The 17,247-nt window shown below is 51.5% G+C and overlaps 1 protein-coding gene across 2 annotated transcripts in view; it reads right to left on the bottom strand.

Annotated features, from left to right (window-relative positions):
- Nucleotides 1-17,247, bottom strand: part of vwa3a (von Willebrand factor A domain containing 3A) — a 64,135-nt gene that overhangs the window by 29,504 nt on the left and 17,384 nt on the right. For both annotated transcript variants that reach the window (XM_073060126.1, XM_073060127.1), the window contains 6 exons: nucleotides 15,095-15,175; nucleotides 11,684-11,778; nucleotides 11,319-11,438; nucleotides 10,776-10,850; nucleotides 8,042-8,180; nucleotides 1,838-2,030 (listed from right to left, as the gene is read on the bottom strand). In XM_073060126.1, coding sequence (XP_072916227.1) covers nucleotides 1,838-2,030; nucleotides 8,042-8,180; nucleotides 10,776-10,850; nucleotides 11,319-11,438; nucleotides 11,684-11,778; nucleotides 15,095-15,175 — 703 coding nt within the window. The remainder of the gene's footprint in view (nucleotides 1-1,837; nucleotides 2,031-8,041; nucleotides 8,181-10,775; nucleotides 10,851-11,318; nucleotides 11,439-11,683; nucleotides 11,779-15,094; nucleotides 15,176-17,247) is intronic.

The following is a 17,247-nucleotide window of genomic DNA, read 5'->3' as shown; positions in this document are numbered from 1 at the left end:
AAAGAGTGCAGTGACATTTTCAATTTCCCAGTCCTCTGGCACCATGACAGAGTCCAATGATTTTTTTGAAAAATCATTACTAATGCCTCCACAACCTCCACGGCGACCTCTTTCTGAACCTTGGGGTGCAGTTCACTCAGCCGAGGTAACTTATGTACCCTTAGGTCTTTTAACTTTTTGAGCACCTTCGTTCTTGTAACAGTAACTGCACTCACTTCTCTTCCCTCACACCTTTCAACATCTGGTACACTGCTAGTGTCTTCCATGGTGAAGACTGATGAAAAATATTCATTTAGTTCATCTGCCATCTCCTTGTCCCGTTACTATTTCTCTGACCTTAGTTTCTAGCGGTCCTATATCCATTCTCATGCTCTTTTATTTTTTATATTCTTGAAGAAGCTTTTTTATCCACATTGGTATTGCTAGCTTGATTTCATATTTCATTTTCCCCTCCTAGTGATTATTTTATCTGCTTTCTGTAGGGTTTTAAAAGCTTCCCAAACTCCGGTCTTCCCACTGATTTTTTCTTTGTTCTATGCCCTCACTTTTGCTTTTACATTAGCTTTGACTTCCCTTGTCAGCCACGGTTGTGCTATTTTGCCATCTGAGTATTTCTTTGTTTTTGGAATACATCTATCCTGCACCTTCCTCATTTCCCCCAGAAACTCACACCATTGCTGGTCTACTATCATCCCTGCCAGCAACTCGTTCCAATTTACTTTGGCCAACTCCTCTCTCATACCACTGTAATTTCCCTTACTCCACTGAAATACTGCTACATCAGACTTTACTTTCTCCGTGTCAGATTTCAAGTTGAACTCAGTCATATTGTGATCACTGGCTGCTAAGAGTTCTTTTATCTTAAGCTCCCTAATCGCCTCCGGTTCATTACGTAACACCCAATCCAGTATAGCTGATTCCCTAGTAGGCTCAACAACAAACTACTCTAAAAAGCCATCTCTTAGGCATTCAACAACTCACTCTCTTGAGATCCATTACCAACCTGGTTTTCCCCATCGACCTGCATGTTGAAATCTCCCATGACTGCCACTACAATGCCCTTTTGATATGTCTTTTCTATTTGTAATCTGAATATTACCACAAACCAATTAATAAGATATCATTCAAAATGCATGTGGTGCATAGCACAGGTAAACAGTAAACAGCTCTCTGTCCTAGTGACGAGACCTCGGTGGTGGCAGGGTATTCATTAGTCTCACAGCCGGAGGGAAGGAGCAGTCACCCAGTCTAGCAGGAGAGTGCAGAAGGCCGTGGAAGACAGGGAAGGGGAGGAGCACCACAGGGAGGCGATGGGCAGGTAAGGAGAAAGGGTGAGAGAGGGAAATGGGAATGGGGAACAGGGAAGGAGAGGGAAGGGCATTACTGGAAGCTCTAGAACTGCTCCCACCATCAATGGACTCTCACAGAACATTCATCTTATGTTCTGGGTATTTACGGCTGCTGGGTTTTATTATTGCTGCAGTTGCACAGTCTTTGCACTCTGGTTGAACACCCAAGTTGGTGCAATCTCTCACTGATTCTGTTATGGTTATTATTCTATATATCTACTGAGTATATCCACAAGACAATGAATCTTTGGCTTGTATATGGTGACGTGTACTTTGATAATAAATTTACTTTGAACTTTCTGTTATTGTCTCTCTGTTTTAGTATTGTAGAACGTGATTTGTAACAAGAATTGTTTTGTTAGAAGGAACTGACCCAGGGATTGGCAGGCTCTGGAGGATCAGCCACTGCACCCGCCCTGCCCTGCATAGGCAGATCCCAGTACTGATGGGGGGGGGGGTCACCCTCCCCACCCCGCTCTCTCACTCACCCGTCTCCTGGAACCAGTGGAACCTCCCACGGCCATTCCTCGCCAGTTCCCGGAGGGCATCCGCCGTGTCGCGTGGGGAGGCGTAGCGGGGCATTATTGTGCCCTCGGGCTGGGGGTCAACGCTGAACAAACAGGTATGGAGATGGAGGTCACGACCAGCACAAACCTCAGTGATGTAAGAGGAGACGGTGACCTGTGGAAAAGGAAGTGAGGGTGGGTACAGAAGGTCAGATCCCCAAAGGGTGGTGACCTCCCCCCCCCCACCCCCCGCACTCCCATCGGCAATTTCTGGGATCAGTGATCCGTGCGAGTCTGGAGTTCAAGGCCCCATGGTCAATTTGTCCCGGGATTTATACCAGAGGTCAAGGGCTGAACATCGAACACCAAATTCAGCAAGTCTGGAATTCTGAAGTACAAAGTCTGCGCCAGAGAGTGGAGGTAGGAGGCCGAGGTTTACGATTCTAAGAGTCTGGGACCAGGGACTGGCAGTCAGAGGCCTGGAGACAAGCAGTCACGAGGTTGGAGGCCGATGTGTATCTGTGTGTGAGTGGCTGGTGGGTGGGAGGGTGCAAAAGGGGCTCGTTTGGCTGTTGTCTTGTTCGGTCTTTGTTGCTTGTGCTGCTTTGTGAACGTTGTGGGCACCAGAGTGTGCGGTGACAATTGCAGGCTGTCCCCAGCACACCCTTGGGATGCGTTGGTTGTTAACGTATTGACGTACTCGTGATAATTAATCTGAAATCTTGAGGTCACCCAACACGTGGCCTCTGGGCGAGGCCATATCGGTCTGTCTCACCCTCTGACAACGTCACTGCCCCTCCTTGACCTCAGCGTCACTTTCCTCTGCCTCCCAGCCCACACCAAGTAAACGGGGGAGGCACGCCAAGCACCAGCTTGTTGAAGCGGGCCTGGCCAAGCGGCCATTCACGGCGATGCTCAGTGAAAGCTCTGCTCTAGCTGACTGCTTGCCCCTCTTCCCGGCCCTGGTGTCTGGGGAGAGGGTGCACATGGTATCCATGGGAACAAAGTGGGATTTCAGGGAATAGTAGCTCCACACCCCACCCTCCCCCAAAGAATTGAGTGTATCATTAATGACACAATCTTATTTTAATTTGAACTACAATATTTGGAAGCTTGATGATGTACAGCGTTTTGTGCTGTTTGGATTAAGCTTTTGTTAAAAAAAAACACCTTGTAGCGATGTGCTACATACAGAGCTAGAGACGACACGTAGTCGGTAAGTCGTTTCGAGACTAGTTTATTCAAACTTCGTGGCGCTGGCATTTAATCCCCAGCGCCCGCCCTCCCCGGGCGGAAATGACATCCGGTGCATTACCAAAGTCTCCCCCCTCGCGCTGGCTATTTGTGAGCCGGTTCGCCTGCGCAGAAAGTGGGTCACCACATAACCCCCACCCAGAACCGGCGATATACCCTCCAATGTCCACAGTCTGGATCAGCCTCTGTTTGGGAGGTCTGCCTCTGCGCCGCGGTGCCTGAAACTCGACCAGCTGCGCCAAGTCAACATGGGCTGGTTTGAGTTGGTCCACCGTGAAAACCTCCTCTTCCCCCCAATGTCCAGAACGTACGTAGACCCGTTGTTGTTGATCACCTTGAGCGGCCCCTCATACGGCCGCAGTAGCGGCGCCCGGTGTCCGCCCCTTCGTACAAACACAAACTTACAGTTCTGCAGGTCTTTGGGTACATGGGTCAGGGTCCGTCCGTGCTGTGAAGTGGATATGGGGGCCACGTTGCCGAGCCTTTCGCGTAGTCTGTCCAGGACTGCTTTGGGTTCTTCCTCTTGCCCCCTTGGGGCTGGTATGAACTCTCCTGGGACGGCCAGGGGTGCGCTGTACACTAACTCGGCCAACGAGGCGTGCAGATCCTCTTTGGGCGCTGTACGAATTCCAAGCAGGACCCAAGGAAGCTCGTCCACCCAGTTAGGTCCTCTCAGGCGGGCCACGAGAGCCGACTTCAAGTGACGGTGGAAGTGTTCCACTAGTCCGTTCGACTGTGGGTGGTAGGCAGTTGTGTGGTGTAGCTGCGTTCCCATCAGGCTAGCCACAGCCGACCACAGGCTGGAGGTGAACTGGGGGCCCCTGTCGGAGGTAATGTGGGCCGGTACCCCCGAAGCGTGCTACCCAGGTTGCGATCAGTGCTCGGGCACAGGAATCGGTGGATGTGTCGGTGAGCGGGACCACCTCTGGCCACCTCGTGTACCGGTCTACCATTGTTAGGAGGTACAGCGCTCCTCGGGACACTGGTAGGGGGCCCACGATATCCACATGAATGTGGTCGAACCTCCGGTGGGTGGGTTCAAACTGCTGTGGCGGGGCTTTAGTGTGCCACTGCACCTTTGCTGTTTGGCACTGCGCGCACCTTCTGGCCCATTCACTGACCTGCTTGCGAAGTCCGTGCCATGCTAACTTGCTGGAGACCAGCCGGATGGTTGTCCTGATAGATGGGTACGCCAAACCGTGTATGGAGTCGAAAACCCGCCGCCTCCAGGCTGCCGGGACGATGGGGCGAGGTTGGCCGGTAGCCACATCGCACAGGAGAGTCCTCTCACCTGGGCCTACGAGAAAGTCCTGCAGCTGCAAACCCGAGACTGCGGTCCTGTATCTGGGCATCTCGTCGTCTGCCTGCTGCGCCTCCGCCAGTGCTGCATAGTCCACTCCCAGGGACAGGGCCTGGACAGCTGGTCTGGAGAGTGCGTCCGCCACGACATTGTCCTTTCCCGAGACATGCTGGATGTCCGTCGTGTACTCAGAGATGTAGGACAGATGTCGCTGCTGGTGAGCCGTCCAGGGATCGGACACCTTCGTGAATGCGAAGGTCAACTGTTTGTGGTCCGCGAACGCGTTGAACGGCCTGCCTTCTAAGAAGTACCTGAAATGCCGGATTGCCAGATACAGTGCCAACAGCTCCCGGTCGAAAGCACTGTATCTGAGTTTGGGTGGCTGTAGCTGCCTGCTGAACAATGCCAGGGGTTGCCAGTGCCCCTCGATGAGCTGCTCCAGCACCCCACTGACTGCTGTGTCGGATGCGTCCACTGTGAGGGTGGTCGGAACGTCTGTTCTGGGGTGCACCAGCATCGCGGCATCTGCCAAGGCTTCCTTGTCTTTAACGAAAGCGGCTGAGGCCTCCTCGTCCCAAGTAATGTCCTTGCCTTTACCCGACATCAGGGTGTACAAAGGGCACATGATATGGGCTGCTGAGGGGAGGAAACGGTGGTAGAAGTTCATCATACCAACGAACTCCTGCAGGCCTTTGACCATGTTGGGCCGGGCAAAGTGGCGGATCGCGTCTACCTTGGCGGGCAGAGGTGTTGCCCCGTTTTTGGTAATCCTGTGGCCCAGGAAGTCGATGGTATCGAGACCGAACTGGCATTTGGCTGGGTTGATTGTGAGGCTGAAATCACTCAGGTGGGAGTAGAGCTGGCGAAGGTGGGACAGATGCTCCTGACGACAACTGCTGGTTATAAGGCTGTCGTCCAAATAGATGAACGCAAAGTCCAGGTCGCGTCCCACTGCATCCATTAGCCGCTGGAATGTCTGTGCAGCATTCTTCAGGCCGAACGGCATTCAGAGGAACTCGAACAGGCCGAACGGGGTGATGAGTGCTGTTTTGGGGATGTCTTCAGGGTGCACCGGGATTTGATGGTATCCCTGGACGAGGTCTACTTTGGAAAAGATTCTTGCCCCGTGCAGGCTTGCTGCAAAGTCCTGTATGTGCGGCACGGGGTAGCGGTCTGGAGTGGTAGCCTCATTCAGTCTGCGGTAGTCGCCGCATGGTCTCCAACCCCCGGCTGCTTTGGGCACCATGTGCGGGGGGGAGGGCCATGGGCTGTCGGACTTCCGTATGATCCCCAATTCCTCCATCCTCTTGAACTCCTCCTTCGCCAGGCGGAGCTTTTCCGGGGGAGAGCCTTTGTGCGCGGGCGTGGAGGGGTGGTCCCTGGGTCGGAATGTGGTGCTGTACCCCGTGTCTGGGCATGGCTGCCGTGAACTGCGGTGCCAGAATCGATGGAAAGTCCACCAGGATTCTGGTGAATTTGTTGTCCGACAGCGTGATGGAGACCAGGTGTGGGGCCGGCAACTTGGCTTCACCCAGGGAGAACGTCTGGAAAGTCTCGGCATGTACTAGTCTTTTCCCTTGCAAGTCGACCAGCAGGCTGTGAGCTCGCAAGAAGTCCCCAGGAGTGGTTGGGCCACGGCGGCCAGTGTGAAGTCCCACGTGAACCGGCTGGCGCCAAACTGCAGCTGCACTGTGCGGGTGCCATAGGTCCGTATCGTGCTGCCGTTTGTGGCCCTCAGGGTGGGTCCTGGCTTCCTGTTGCGGGTGTCGTACCCCGTCGGGGGCAAGACGCTGATTTCCGCTCTGGTGTCAACCAAGAAGAGGCGTCCCTACTGTTTGTCCCAGACGTACAAGAGGCTGTCCTGGCGGCCAGCTGCCATAGTCATTAGCAGCAGCTGGCCCTGGCCCTTGCAGGGCGGGCGACAACGGCAGGCTTTTGTGCCCCACCGCTGGTGGTAGAAACACCACTGTTCACTGGCCTCCTCACTCCTGCCTCTGTGTTGTGTGTGCCCCCTTGCCGGGCCTGGTCTGGTCCGTTGTTGGGCGCGTGGCCTGGTAATCTGACCAATGGACGCCACGTTCTCCCTCTTGGCTTTCCACAGCACGTCTGCCCGGGCCACCACCTTCCGGGGGTCACTGAAATCTGTGTCGGCCAGCAGCAGATGTATGTCCTCGGGCAGTCGCTCTAGGAATGCTTGCTCGAACATGAGGCAGGGTTTGTGTCCGTCAGCCAGGGCCAGCATCTTGTTCACCAATGCTGACAGCAGCCTGTCTCCCAAACCGTCCAGGTGAAGCAGGCGGGCACCCCGCTCACGCCGTGAGAGGCCAAAGGTCCCAATGAGCAGCGCTTTGAATGCTTCATATTTGCTGTCTTCCGGGGACGACTGTATGAAATCCGCAACCTGGGCGGCCATCTCCTGGTCAAGGGCGCTCACCACGTGGTAGTAACGCGTGGAATCAGAGGATATCTGCCGAATCTGGAACTGGGCTTCTGCTTGGCTAAACCACACGCGTGGTCACAGCGTCCAGAAAGTCGGCAGTTTTAGCGAAACTGCGTGAACAGATGAAGAGTCGGTCATCGTTGGTCCAAATCCTGTTTGGACCGTCGGGGTCACCAATGCAGCAATGTACTACATACAGAGCTAGAGACGACACGCAGTTGGTAAGTCGTTTCGAGACTAGTTTATTCAAACTTCGCAGCGCTGGCATTTAATCCATAGCGCCCGCCCTCTCCGGGCGGAAACGACATCAGAGGTGCATTACTAAAGTCTCTCCCCGCGCGCTGGCTATTTGTGAGCCGGTTCGCCTGCACAGAAAGTGGGTCGCCACAACCTTTATTACAGTCGAGGTTCATCTTTCAGTGTTCCAGCCCCCCTGCCCCCGTCCTACCCCAGGCACAACACAGGAGATCTCTCTTCCCCACCCCTCCCATGGTCTTCAGGTTACAGGATCCTGTCTTCCACTGACACCCTCGCACCTGCTGGCTATTTCCTGAATCTTTCAAGAATGGAGCCAGGACTTGAGTGGTTGAATAGGTTTGGGTTTTATTCCCTGGAGCATAGGAGAATGAGGGGAGATTTGATAGAGGTAGACAAGATTATGTGGGGTCTATATAGGGTAAATTCAAGCAGGCTTTTTCCACTGAGGCTGGGTGAGATTGGAACTAGAGGTTCCAAAACACCAGAGATTCTGCAGAAACTGGAAATCCAGAGTTAATACTCACACAAAATGCTGCAGGAACTCAGCAGGTCAGGCGGCATCAATGGGACATGAATAGGCAGTTGATGTTTCAGGCTGAGACCCTTCATCAGGACTCTAGTTGAATATAGAACTAGAGGTCATGGGTTATGGGTGAAAGGTGAAACATTTATGAGGAACATGAGGGGGACCACCTTCACTCAGAGGGTGGTGAGGGTGTGGGACGAGCTGCCAGTGGAAGCAGCTTTGATTGTAACATTTAAGAGAAGTGTGGGTAGGTACGTGGATGGGAGGGGTGTAGAGGGCTGTGGTCCGGGCGTGGGCAGAAGATGGAGTTGAAATGGACCGGATGGGTTAAAGGCCCCATTTCTATGATCTCGGAGTGTTTTTAATCTCAGGCTACCAGCACCCGGAGTATCAGTGGCGAAGTCCTACCAGTGGCTGATCAGGAACGCCGGTGGTGAGGAGGTAGATGCCGCAGGGAACCTGGAGGTCAGCTGGATCCGTCTCCACCGCAGCCTTCAGCGCGGCCAGCAGGTTCCGGCTACCCTCACACCGCAGGGCCAGGCACCACCTGGGGTAACGATAAAGGTTAGCTTATATCGAGTACCCAACCACCAGCACTTATCATTTCCTGTCAGTCACCTTCTGTACAGACACTCCTGTGCTTCGCGTCACTTCATCGACATACTATCAAACCGTGTGTATAAGATATCCTGTGTATTTATATTTATTCAGCTTTTTTATTTATTATAGTGTTCTTTATCTTATTGTGTTGCATCAGATCTGGAGTAATAATTATTTTGTTCTCCTTTACACTTGTGTACTGAAAATGGCACTAAACAATCTTGCAACTTGAACTTGCCACCTGTACATTAAATTGAATTGCCTTTATTACTTACAGCCTTCAAGTACAAGGAGTAAAAATCTTCACGTCATGTCTCCATTAAAGTGTGCACTGTGCAATTATAGTCATTTATAATAAAGATTATGTACAACAGGACAGTCAATATAATAGAAATCCTGTTGTGTCAGAGTGAGTTCATCAGTCTGATGGCCTGGTGGAAGAAGCTGTTTCGGAGCCTGTTGGTCCTGGCTTTTATGCTGTGGTACCGTTTCCCAGATGGTAGCAGCTGGAATAGATTGTGGTTGGGGTGACTTGGGTCCCCAGTGATACTATGGGCCTTTTTTCACACCTGTCCTGGTAAATGTCCTGAATCTTGGGAAGTTCACAACTACAGATGCACTGGGCTGTCCGCACCACTCTCTGCGAGTCCTGTGATTGAGGGAGGTACAGTTCCCATACCAGGCAGTGACGCAGCCAGTCAGGATGCTCTCAATTGTGCCCCTGTAGAAAGTTCTTAGGATCTGGGGGCCCATACCAAACTTCTTCAACCATCTGAAGTGAAAGAGGCGCTGTTGTGCCTTTTTCACCACACAGTCAGTATGTACAGACCACGTGAGGTCCTCGGTGATGTCAACCCCAGATCCACTGATGTCAATAGAGAGAGTACAGAGGAGACTTACTAGAATGTTACCTGGGTTTCGGCACCTAAGTTACAGAGAAAGGTTGAACAAGTTAGGTCTTTATTCTTTGGAGCATAGAAGGTTGAGGGGGGACTTGATAGGGTATTGAAAATTATGAGGGGGATAGATAGAGTTGACGTGGATAGGCTTTTTCCATTGAGAGTAGGGGAGATTCAAACAAGAGGACATGAGTTGAGAGTTAAGGGGCAAAAGTTTAGGGGTAATACGAGGGGGAACTTACTCAGAGAGTGGTAGATGTGTGGAATGAGCTTCCAGTAGAAGTGGTAATGGCAGGTTCAGTATTGTCATTTAAAGTAAAATTGGATAGGTATATGGACAGGAAAGGAATGGAGGGTTATGGGCTGAGTGTGGGTCAGTGGGACTAGGTGAGAGTAAGTGTTTGGCACAGACTAGAAGGGCTGAGATGGCCTGTTTCCGTGCTGTAATTGTTCTATAGTTAATAGGGATAGCCTTTCTCCATTCTTCCTGTAATCCACAACCAGCTCCTTTATTTTTGTGATGCTGAGGAAGAGGTTGTTTTCTTGACATCACTGTGTCAGCGTGATGAATTCCTCTCTTTAGGTTGCCTCATTATTATTTGAGATAAGGCCCAATCAGTGTAGTGTCATCTGCAAATTTAATTAGCAGATTGGAGCTGTGGGTGGTGACACAGACATGGGTATACAGGGAGTAACGGAGGGGACTCAGTATGCATCCCTGAGGGGCACCTGTGTTGAGAGTCTGAGGGACAGAGGTGAGGGAGCCCACTCTTACCACGTGCTGGTGATCTGACAGGAAGTCCAGGATCCAGCTGCACAAGGCAGGGTCAAGGCCGAGGTCTCTGTTTCTTGTTGAGCCAGGATGGAACTATGGTGTTGAATGCTGAACTGTAGTCCAAGAACAGCATTCTCACATAAGCATCCTTCTTTTCCAGATGTGTAAGGATGGTGCATACAGCAGTGACTATTGCGTCGTCTGTTGATCGGTTGTGCCGGTAGGTGAATTGTAGGGGGTCCAGTGAGGGTGGTAGCAAGCTGCAGATGTAATCCTTGATCAGCCTCTCAAAACATTTGCTTATTAATGAGGTGAGTGCGACAGGACACCTATCATTCAGACATGTTACCTTGGCAATGGTGGATGTTTTGATGCAGGAGGGCAACACAGTGAAATGTATCATTTGAGTGGATTGTCAACACAGTCCGGGGATGTGCTGGGGGCCGGCCACAGTGTTACCAAGCTTCTGGTGCCAATATACCATGCCCACAACTCACTAACCCTAACCCACAGGTCCTTTTGGAATGCAGGTGAACGTGAAAATTCCTTAAGGACTGCGGCAGGAATTGAACCTGGATCACCAGCGCTGTAAAGCGTTCGCTAACTGCCACACTACCGTGATGCCCTAGCGTACAAAGAGAGGGGAGGGGGAGGAAGAGCAAGGCACAAGGGAGGGAAGAGGGGTTCACCGGACTGCAGTTGGCAGCTCCACAGGAGGTTGGGGGAGATTGGGGAGTGACGAGGAATTTATATAGAACAACAGAGGGCTGGTGAGGTGGGGGGTGAGGGTTTAGCCGGAACAGAAACAGAGCACGAGGCTGGTGGGGGAGGGGGAGGGTTTAGCCGTAACTGAACCACAGGAACTCACCTCCAGGCAGCTTGCAGGTTGTCAGGGCTAACGGGAACCAGGCCCGGCTGGAATCGCCTCACCTCCGACCCGAACCTAGACAAACAACAGTTAACGTCCCAGTAAAGAATGGAGACCCCCACCACCCTACCCATCCCAACCCCCTCCCTCCACGTACGTACACACACACACACACACACACACACACACACACACACACACACACACACACACACACACACACACACACACACACAGAGCCCCAGGGTCACCAAACCTCCTTAGGCTAAACAGTAAACAGGAGATTCAGCCAGCTCCTAGGGTCTGGGATTAATGAGGGGGAGAAAGGAGGGAGAGAAAGAGAGGGACAGGGTCAGAGAGGGAGGGGGTCAGAGATGGGCAGGGCCAGAGAGAGAAGGGGACGGAGGAGGGAACAGCGAGGGAGGGGGTCAGAGAGGGAGTGCGAGGTATAGAAGGGAGGAAGAGGAAAAGGGTAGGGGGTGGATAGAAAGAAGGAAATGGAGGGAGAGGGGAAGGAGGGAGGGTGAGAGAAGGTTCACTCACGCTAACAGGTTGAAGGCGTCGCGGTTGGCGAGCTGCTGCTGGAGGAGCAGCCGCACAGCGTGTTGAAGGTGGACGATATACCTGCCATTGTAGATTGAGGTGTCCAACACCACCATCACCCTGTGGGGGCAGAGACCACAGACCCTCGTTACACATCACCATACCAACCAGGGTCGCAGCAACAGTCACTGGGGGTCATGGCCGTGGGATCACTGGGGGTCATGACCGTGGGGTTACTGGGAGGTCACGGCCACAGGGTCACCAGGGGTCACAGCCACAGGATTATGGGGTTATTGGGGTCACAGCCCCTGGGTCATTTGGGTCATCAGTGCCATGGCTGCCGGGTGACAGGGTCAATCACTGACCTTTTCTCACACAGGTTGCCCCACATTCTCCTGCTGCGATTGGACAGCCACTTGATCCTGAGTTCAAACCGGTTCATGGCTCGGGACAGGCGTTTCTGCAGAGAGTCCAGGGGACAACCAGTCAGTCCAGGAATGTCGGGGGGAGGAGGGAGAGAGGGGGTGGGTGAGAGCAAGGGGGGTGAAGAGGGAAAGGGGAGAGAAACGGGAGGGGGGAGAGAAAGAGGAGAAGGGAGAGGTGAAGAGGGAGTGAGAGAGGGGAAGAAAGGAGCAGAAGAGAAATGGGGAGAGAGAAGGAGAGTCGGGGGAGAGAAGGGAAGGGTAAGATGGGGAGGGGAAATAGGGAGGGTAAGATGAGGGGGAGGGAATGATGAGGGGGAAGGGACGATGTGGGGAGGGGAAGGGGGTGAGGGGAGAGAGTGGGAGAGGAACAGGGAATGGAGCACCACAGACTGGTGCAAGATGGCGCCACAGCAAATGACACGACCAAAGGTGGCATCCTGCAGACAGGTCAGTTATAAGTGTTTCTGGTTTCCTGTTACTTTATTTTTTAAATGCTGTTTTGATCGGGCAGACTGTCTCCATGGTCAGCAATCACAGAATGGCACAGAGGACTGGACTGAACTGAACTGAACACTCCTAGACTGTTTCAAGGACTCTACAGTGGCATGCAAAAGTTTGGGCACCCCGGTCAAAATTTCTGCTACTGTGAATAGCTAAGCGAGTAAAAGATGACTGATTTCCAAGAGGCATAAAGGTAAAGATGACACATTTCTTTAATATTTTAAGCAAGATTTATTTTTTATTTCCATCTTTTACAGTTTCAAAATAACAAAAAAGGAAAAGGACCCAAAGCAAAAGTTTGGGCCCCCTGCATGGTCAGTACTTAGTAACACCCCTTTGGCAAGTATCACAGCTTGTAAACGCTTTTTGTAGCCAGCTAAGAGTTGTTATGATACCAGCCCACTCCTTTGCGAGAATCGCAAGAGCCCTAGTGAAGGGGGGGGGGGGGGGTCAATGACCCAAGAAGGAGAGAGACGTGCTGAATAGACACAGGAAATGGGAGAGAGAGGGAGACGTGCTGAAGACCACGTTCCCCCGGGAAGCAGAATAAAGCGACTCTGACTATTGTCTCATGAAGACCACGTGTAAAGCCCTCGGGCAAAGTGGGCTGGTTGAGAGAGAGATTGACACCTGCGATCCCGTGAGGAAGTATAAAGGAGGGTCTGGGGGTGGGGGGGACCCCTTCAGACGCACCAAGGAGACACGATAGCGATCCCGTCGTAGCGGGAAGCCATTTTGAAGGAAGCCACGTGCGTAAAATTCCGAATCGGGAGTCTGTGGCTGGAATCACGGACAATCGCTTTTAACTAACAACAGGAAAGCCTGCTCTCCTGATTCCACGGCTTTGCTTCGTAAGGACCTGGGCAAGTGTTCCTTTTCTCACCAATCTCTCTCTCTCTCTCCAACACGGGAAACTCAGTGGTTCCCAGAAGGCTGAAGCCTGTCGACTTTTTGAATGACTGTTATCTTTTTCCAAATGGACAAGATATTATCCCCTAGACAACGATAGAGCTTATTTCTGATTGATCATTACTATACCTGCACTTTAGATTGAGTATTGACGACTTATGGTATCTGCATGTTGGTATTAACCTTCTTTTTGTGCCCCTTTATAAATAAAAACGGTTTAAAAATGGTACCATCAGACTTCAGTGGACCTCTCTATCTTTGCTGGTAAGTGATCCAGTTACGGGATACGTAACAGAGTCTTTCAATTCTTGTTTGGGGGATTTTCACCCATTCTCCCTTGCAAAAGGCTTCTAGTTCTGTGAGATTCTTGGGCCATCTTGAATGCACTGCTCTTTTGAGGTCTATCCACAGATTTTCGATGATGTTTAGGTCAGGGGACTGTGAGGGCCATGGCAAAACCTTCAGCTTGCGCCTCTTGACATAGTCCATTGTGGATTTTGAGGTGTGTTTAGGATCATTATCCTGCTGGAGAAGTCATCCTCTTTTCATCTTCAGCTTTTTTACAGACGGTGTGATGTTTGCTTCCAGAATTTGCTGGTATTTAATTGAATTCATTCTTCCTTCTACCTGTGAAATGTTCCCGTGCCGCTGGCTGCAACTCAAACCCAAAGCATGATCGATCCATCCCCATGCTTAACAGTTGGAGAGGTGTTCTTTTCATGAAATTCTGCACCCTTTTTTCTCCAAACATACCTTTCTTCTTTGTGGCAAAAAGTTCTGTTTTAACTCCATCAGTCCACAGGACTTGTTTCCAAAATGTATCAGGCTTGTTTAGATGTTCCTTTGCAAACTTCTGACACTGAATTTTGTGGTGAGGACGCAGGAAAGGTTTTCTTCTGATGACTCTTCCACAAAGGTCATATTTGTGCAGGTGTCGCTGCACAGTAGAACAGTGCGCCACCACTCCACAGTCTGCTAAATCTTCCTGAAGGTCTTTTGCAGTCAAACGGGGGTTTTGATTTGCCTTTCTAGCAATCCTACGAGCAGTTCTCTCGGAAAGTTTTCTTGGTCTTCCAGACCTCAACTTGACCTCCACCGTTCCTGTTAACTGTCATTTCTTAATTACATTACAAACTGAGGAAATGGCTACCTGAAAATGCTTTGCTATCTTCTTATAACCTTCTCCTGCTTTATGGGCATCATTTATTTTAATTTTCAGAGTGCTAGGCAGCTGCTTAGAGGAGCCCGTGGCTGCTGATTGTTGGGACAAGGTTTGAGGAGTCAGGGTATTTATAAAGCTTTTAAATTTGAATCACCTGGCCTTTCCTGACGATGTCTGTGAACAAGCCATAGCCCTAACAAGCTACTTAAGGTTTGAGACCTTGGTAAAAGTTATCTGAGAGCTCAAATCTCTTGGGGTGCCCAAACTTTTGCATGGTGCTCCTTTCCTTTTTTTTCCATTCTAAAATTGTAGAAAACAAAAATAATGCACTAATCTTGCTTAAAATGTTGAAAAGAATGTTTTGTCTTTAACTTTGACTTTTGCAGATCAGCTCATCTTCTACTCACTTCACAGTAACAGAAATTTTGACCAGGGGTGCCCACACTTCTGCATGCCTCTGTATGTTTGAAGTTTTATATCCTGTGAGATATTCGCTTGGTTTCTGCCATTTGCACGACTTGGGTTTATTTTTGCACACTGGATGTTTGATGTTTTCATTGAACAGGCTCCATGATGTTTCCTTGTTTCGTGGCTGTCTGTGGGGATTCAAACCCCAGGGCTGATTACTGTCTGCATACTTTGATAATAAATGCACTTTGAATCTTTGAATGCTGGTGGGACAGGTAGAGTGGGACTGAGGGAGAGAGGGCAGAGAGCAGGGAGGAGGAGAGGAGTGAGTGAGGGGAGAGGTGACAATGGAGGGGATGTGTGACCCTCACCTGATACTCGTAGAGTTGGGGCGGGTCCACGTGTATATTCTTCACTGTCCCGTCACACCACTCCAGCTGCACCATGGCCTTCTGCAAACCAAACACTGTGGTCACCCTCGCCGACCCCTCACCTTTCACCCCCGCAGCCCCCTCACCTTACGCCCCCGCAGACCCCTCACCTTATGCCCCCGCAGACCCTCACCTTACACCCCCACAGACCCCTCACCTTTCACCCCCGCAGACCCCTCACCTTACACCCCCGTGGACCCCTCACCTTTCACCTGTGCTGATCCCTCACCTTAAACCCCCGCCAACCCCTCACTTTACACCCCCACTGACCCCTCACCCTACAGCCTTGGCAACCCCTCAGCTTAGACCCCTGCCGACCCCTCACCCTACAGCCTTGGCAACCCCTCAGCTTAGACCCCTGCCGACCCCTCACCCTTGGCAAACCCTCAGCTTAGACCCCCACCGACCCCTCACCTTACACCCCCACCGACCCCTCACCTTACACCCCCGCAGACCCCTCACCTTTCACCCCCGTCCACCCCTCACCCTTGGCACCCCTGACCCTTCACCCCCGTTGACCCCTCACCTTACACCCCCGTCCACCCTCACCCTTCAGCCTTGGCACCCCTCACCTTTCACCCCCGTCGACCCCTCACCTTACACCCCCACCGACCCCTCACCTTTCACCCCCCGTCCACCCCTCACCCTTCAGCCTTGCTGACTCCTCACCATTTACTCCCGCTGACCTGAGAGAGAGCAGCCCCAGTAAGAAGCTGGGAGGGCAGTGGTGGAAGAGGTAAAGGGCCAGAGAAGAAAGAATCTGATAGGAGAGGACAGTCAACCATGGGGGAGAAAGAAGGAGGAAGGGAGCCAGGGGGTGGTGGCAGGAGAAGAGAAGGGTGTTGTCGGGATTTGAGGGTCTGAGTTCCAGGGAGAGGTTGGCCAGGCTGTGCCTTTATTCCTTGGAACGTAGGCGGCCGAGGTGCGACCTTATAGAAATGGTGCAGGGATTCCTAAATTTCATTAGGCCGAATTCACCCAGACTGTTAAGGGTTAAGTTCGCGTGTATGTTAGTTGTTACGTTACCATGTTTTTTCCTGATATATATACGTCCCCATTTGTTCGTGCGGCAAATGAAGTGTACGGTGGAAGTAATTATTCTCGTGTCGATTTTTGTCGACACTCCTACAATGTTAAACATTATGAGCGGGATGGAAAAGGTGAATGGTAACAGCCTTTTCTCAAGGGGAGGAAGTCCATAACTACAGAGCACAGATTTAGTGCAAGGAGCAAAAACTTGAAAAGGAACCGAGCGGCAACATTTTCACAGAGGAAGGTGAGTGTACAGAACGAGCCGCTGGGGAACTGGTTGTTTAAGAAACACTTTGGCGGGCCGGGGCTTGGAGGGAGATGGGCTGAACACAGGAAACAGGGACGAGCAGGGTGGTCAGTATGGTCTGGTTGGGCCGAAGGGCTGGCATTGCTCTGGGACTCAGTATGTAAAAGGTGCACGTAGAGAAGGAGGTTCATTTATCAGTGGTGTTGGACGTTACTGTGTAATACCAGCCTGACACTGGCTCTTACACACAGCAGTGAGGCCCTGGGGAGTACTGAGAAATGGGGGGGGGGTGCCCCAGGGGCAAATCCACCAACCACCCCTGAAGGAAGGAGCACAGGTAACAGGTCGGTGAGGAAGGTGTCTGTTATACTGTCCTTCATGACCTGTTGAAAGGCCTGCATAGAGTGAATGAGGAGACCCTCAGAACACAAGGGCGTCTCCTCATCCACTCTATGCTTTATCCACTCGTCTCTTTAAAAGAGAGATGAGGAAGAACTGCTTTCGCCAGAGAGTGGTGAATCTGTGAAATTCATTGCCAGAGACAGCTGTGGAGGCCGAGTCATTCGGTATATTTAAAGCGGAGGCTGATAAAGTTCTTGATTAGCCAGGGTGTCAAAGGTTACGGAGAGAAGGCAGGAGAGTGGGGTTGAGAGGGATAGTAAATCAGCCATCATGAAATGGTGGAGCAGACTTGATGGGCCAAATGGCCTAATCCTGTTGCTGTGTTTTATGGGACAACTTTATAAAACTTTGGTTAGGTTAGCTGGATACTATGTGTGATCCAACCGTGTGTGGACTTTGGATTGGCAAGACA

The sequence above is a fragment of the Hemitrygon akajei genome, chromosome 11, assembly GCF_048418815.1.
Source record: "Hemitrygon akajei chromosome 11, sHemAka1.3, whole genome shotgun sequence".
Taxonomy (NCBI): Eukaryota; Metazoa; Chordata; class Chondrichthyes; order Myliobatiformes; family Dasyatidae; genus Hemitrygon; species Hemitrygon akajei.
This window is presented reverse-complemented; position numbering and strand designations above follow the sequence as displayed.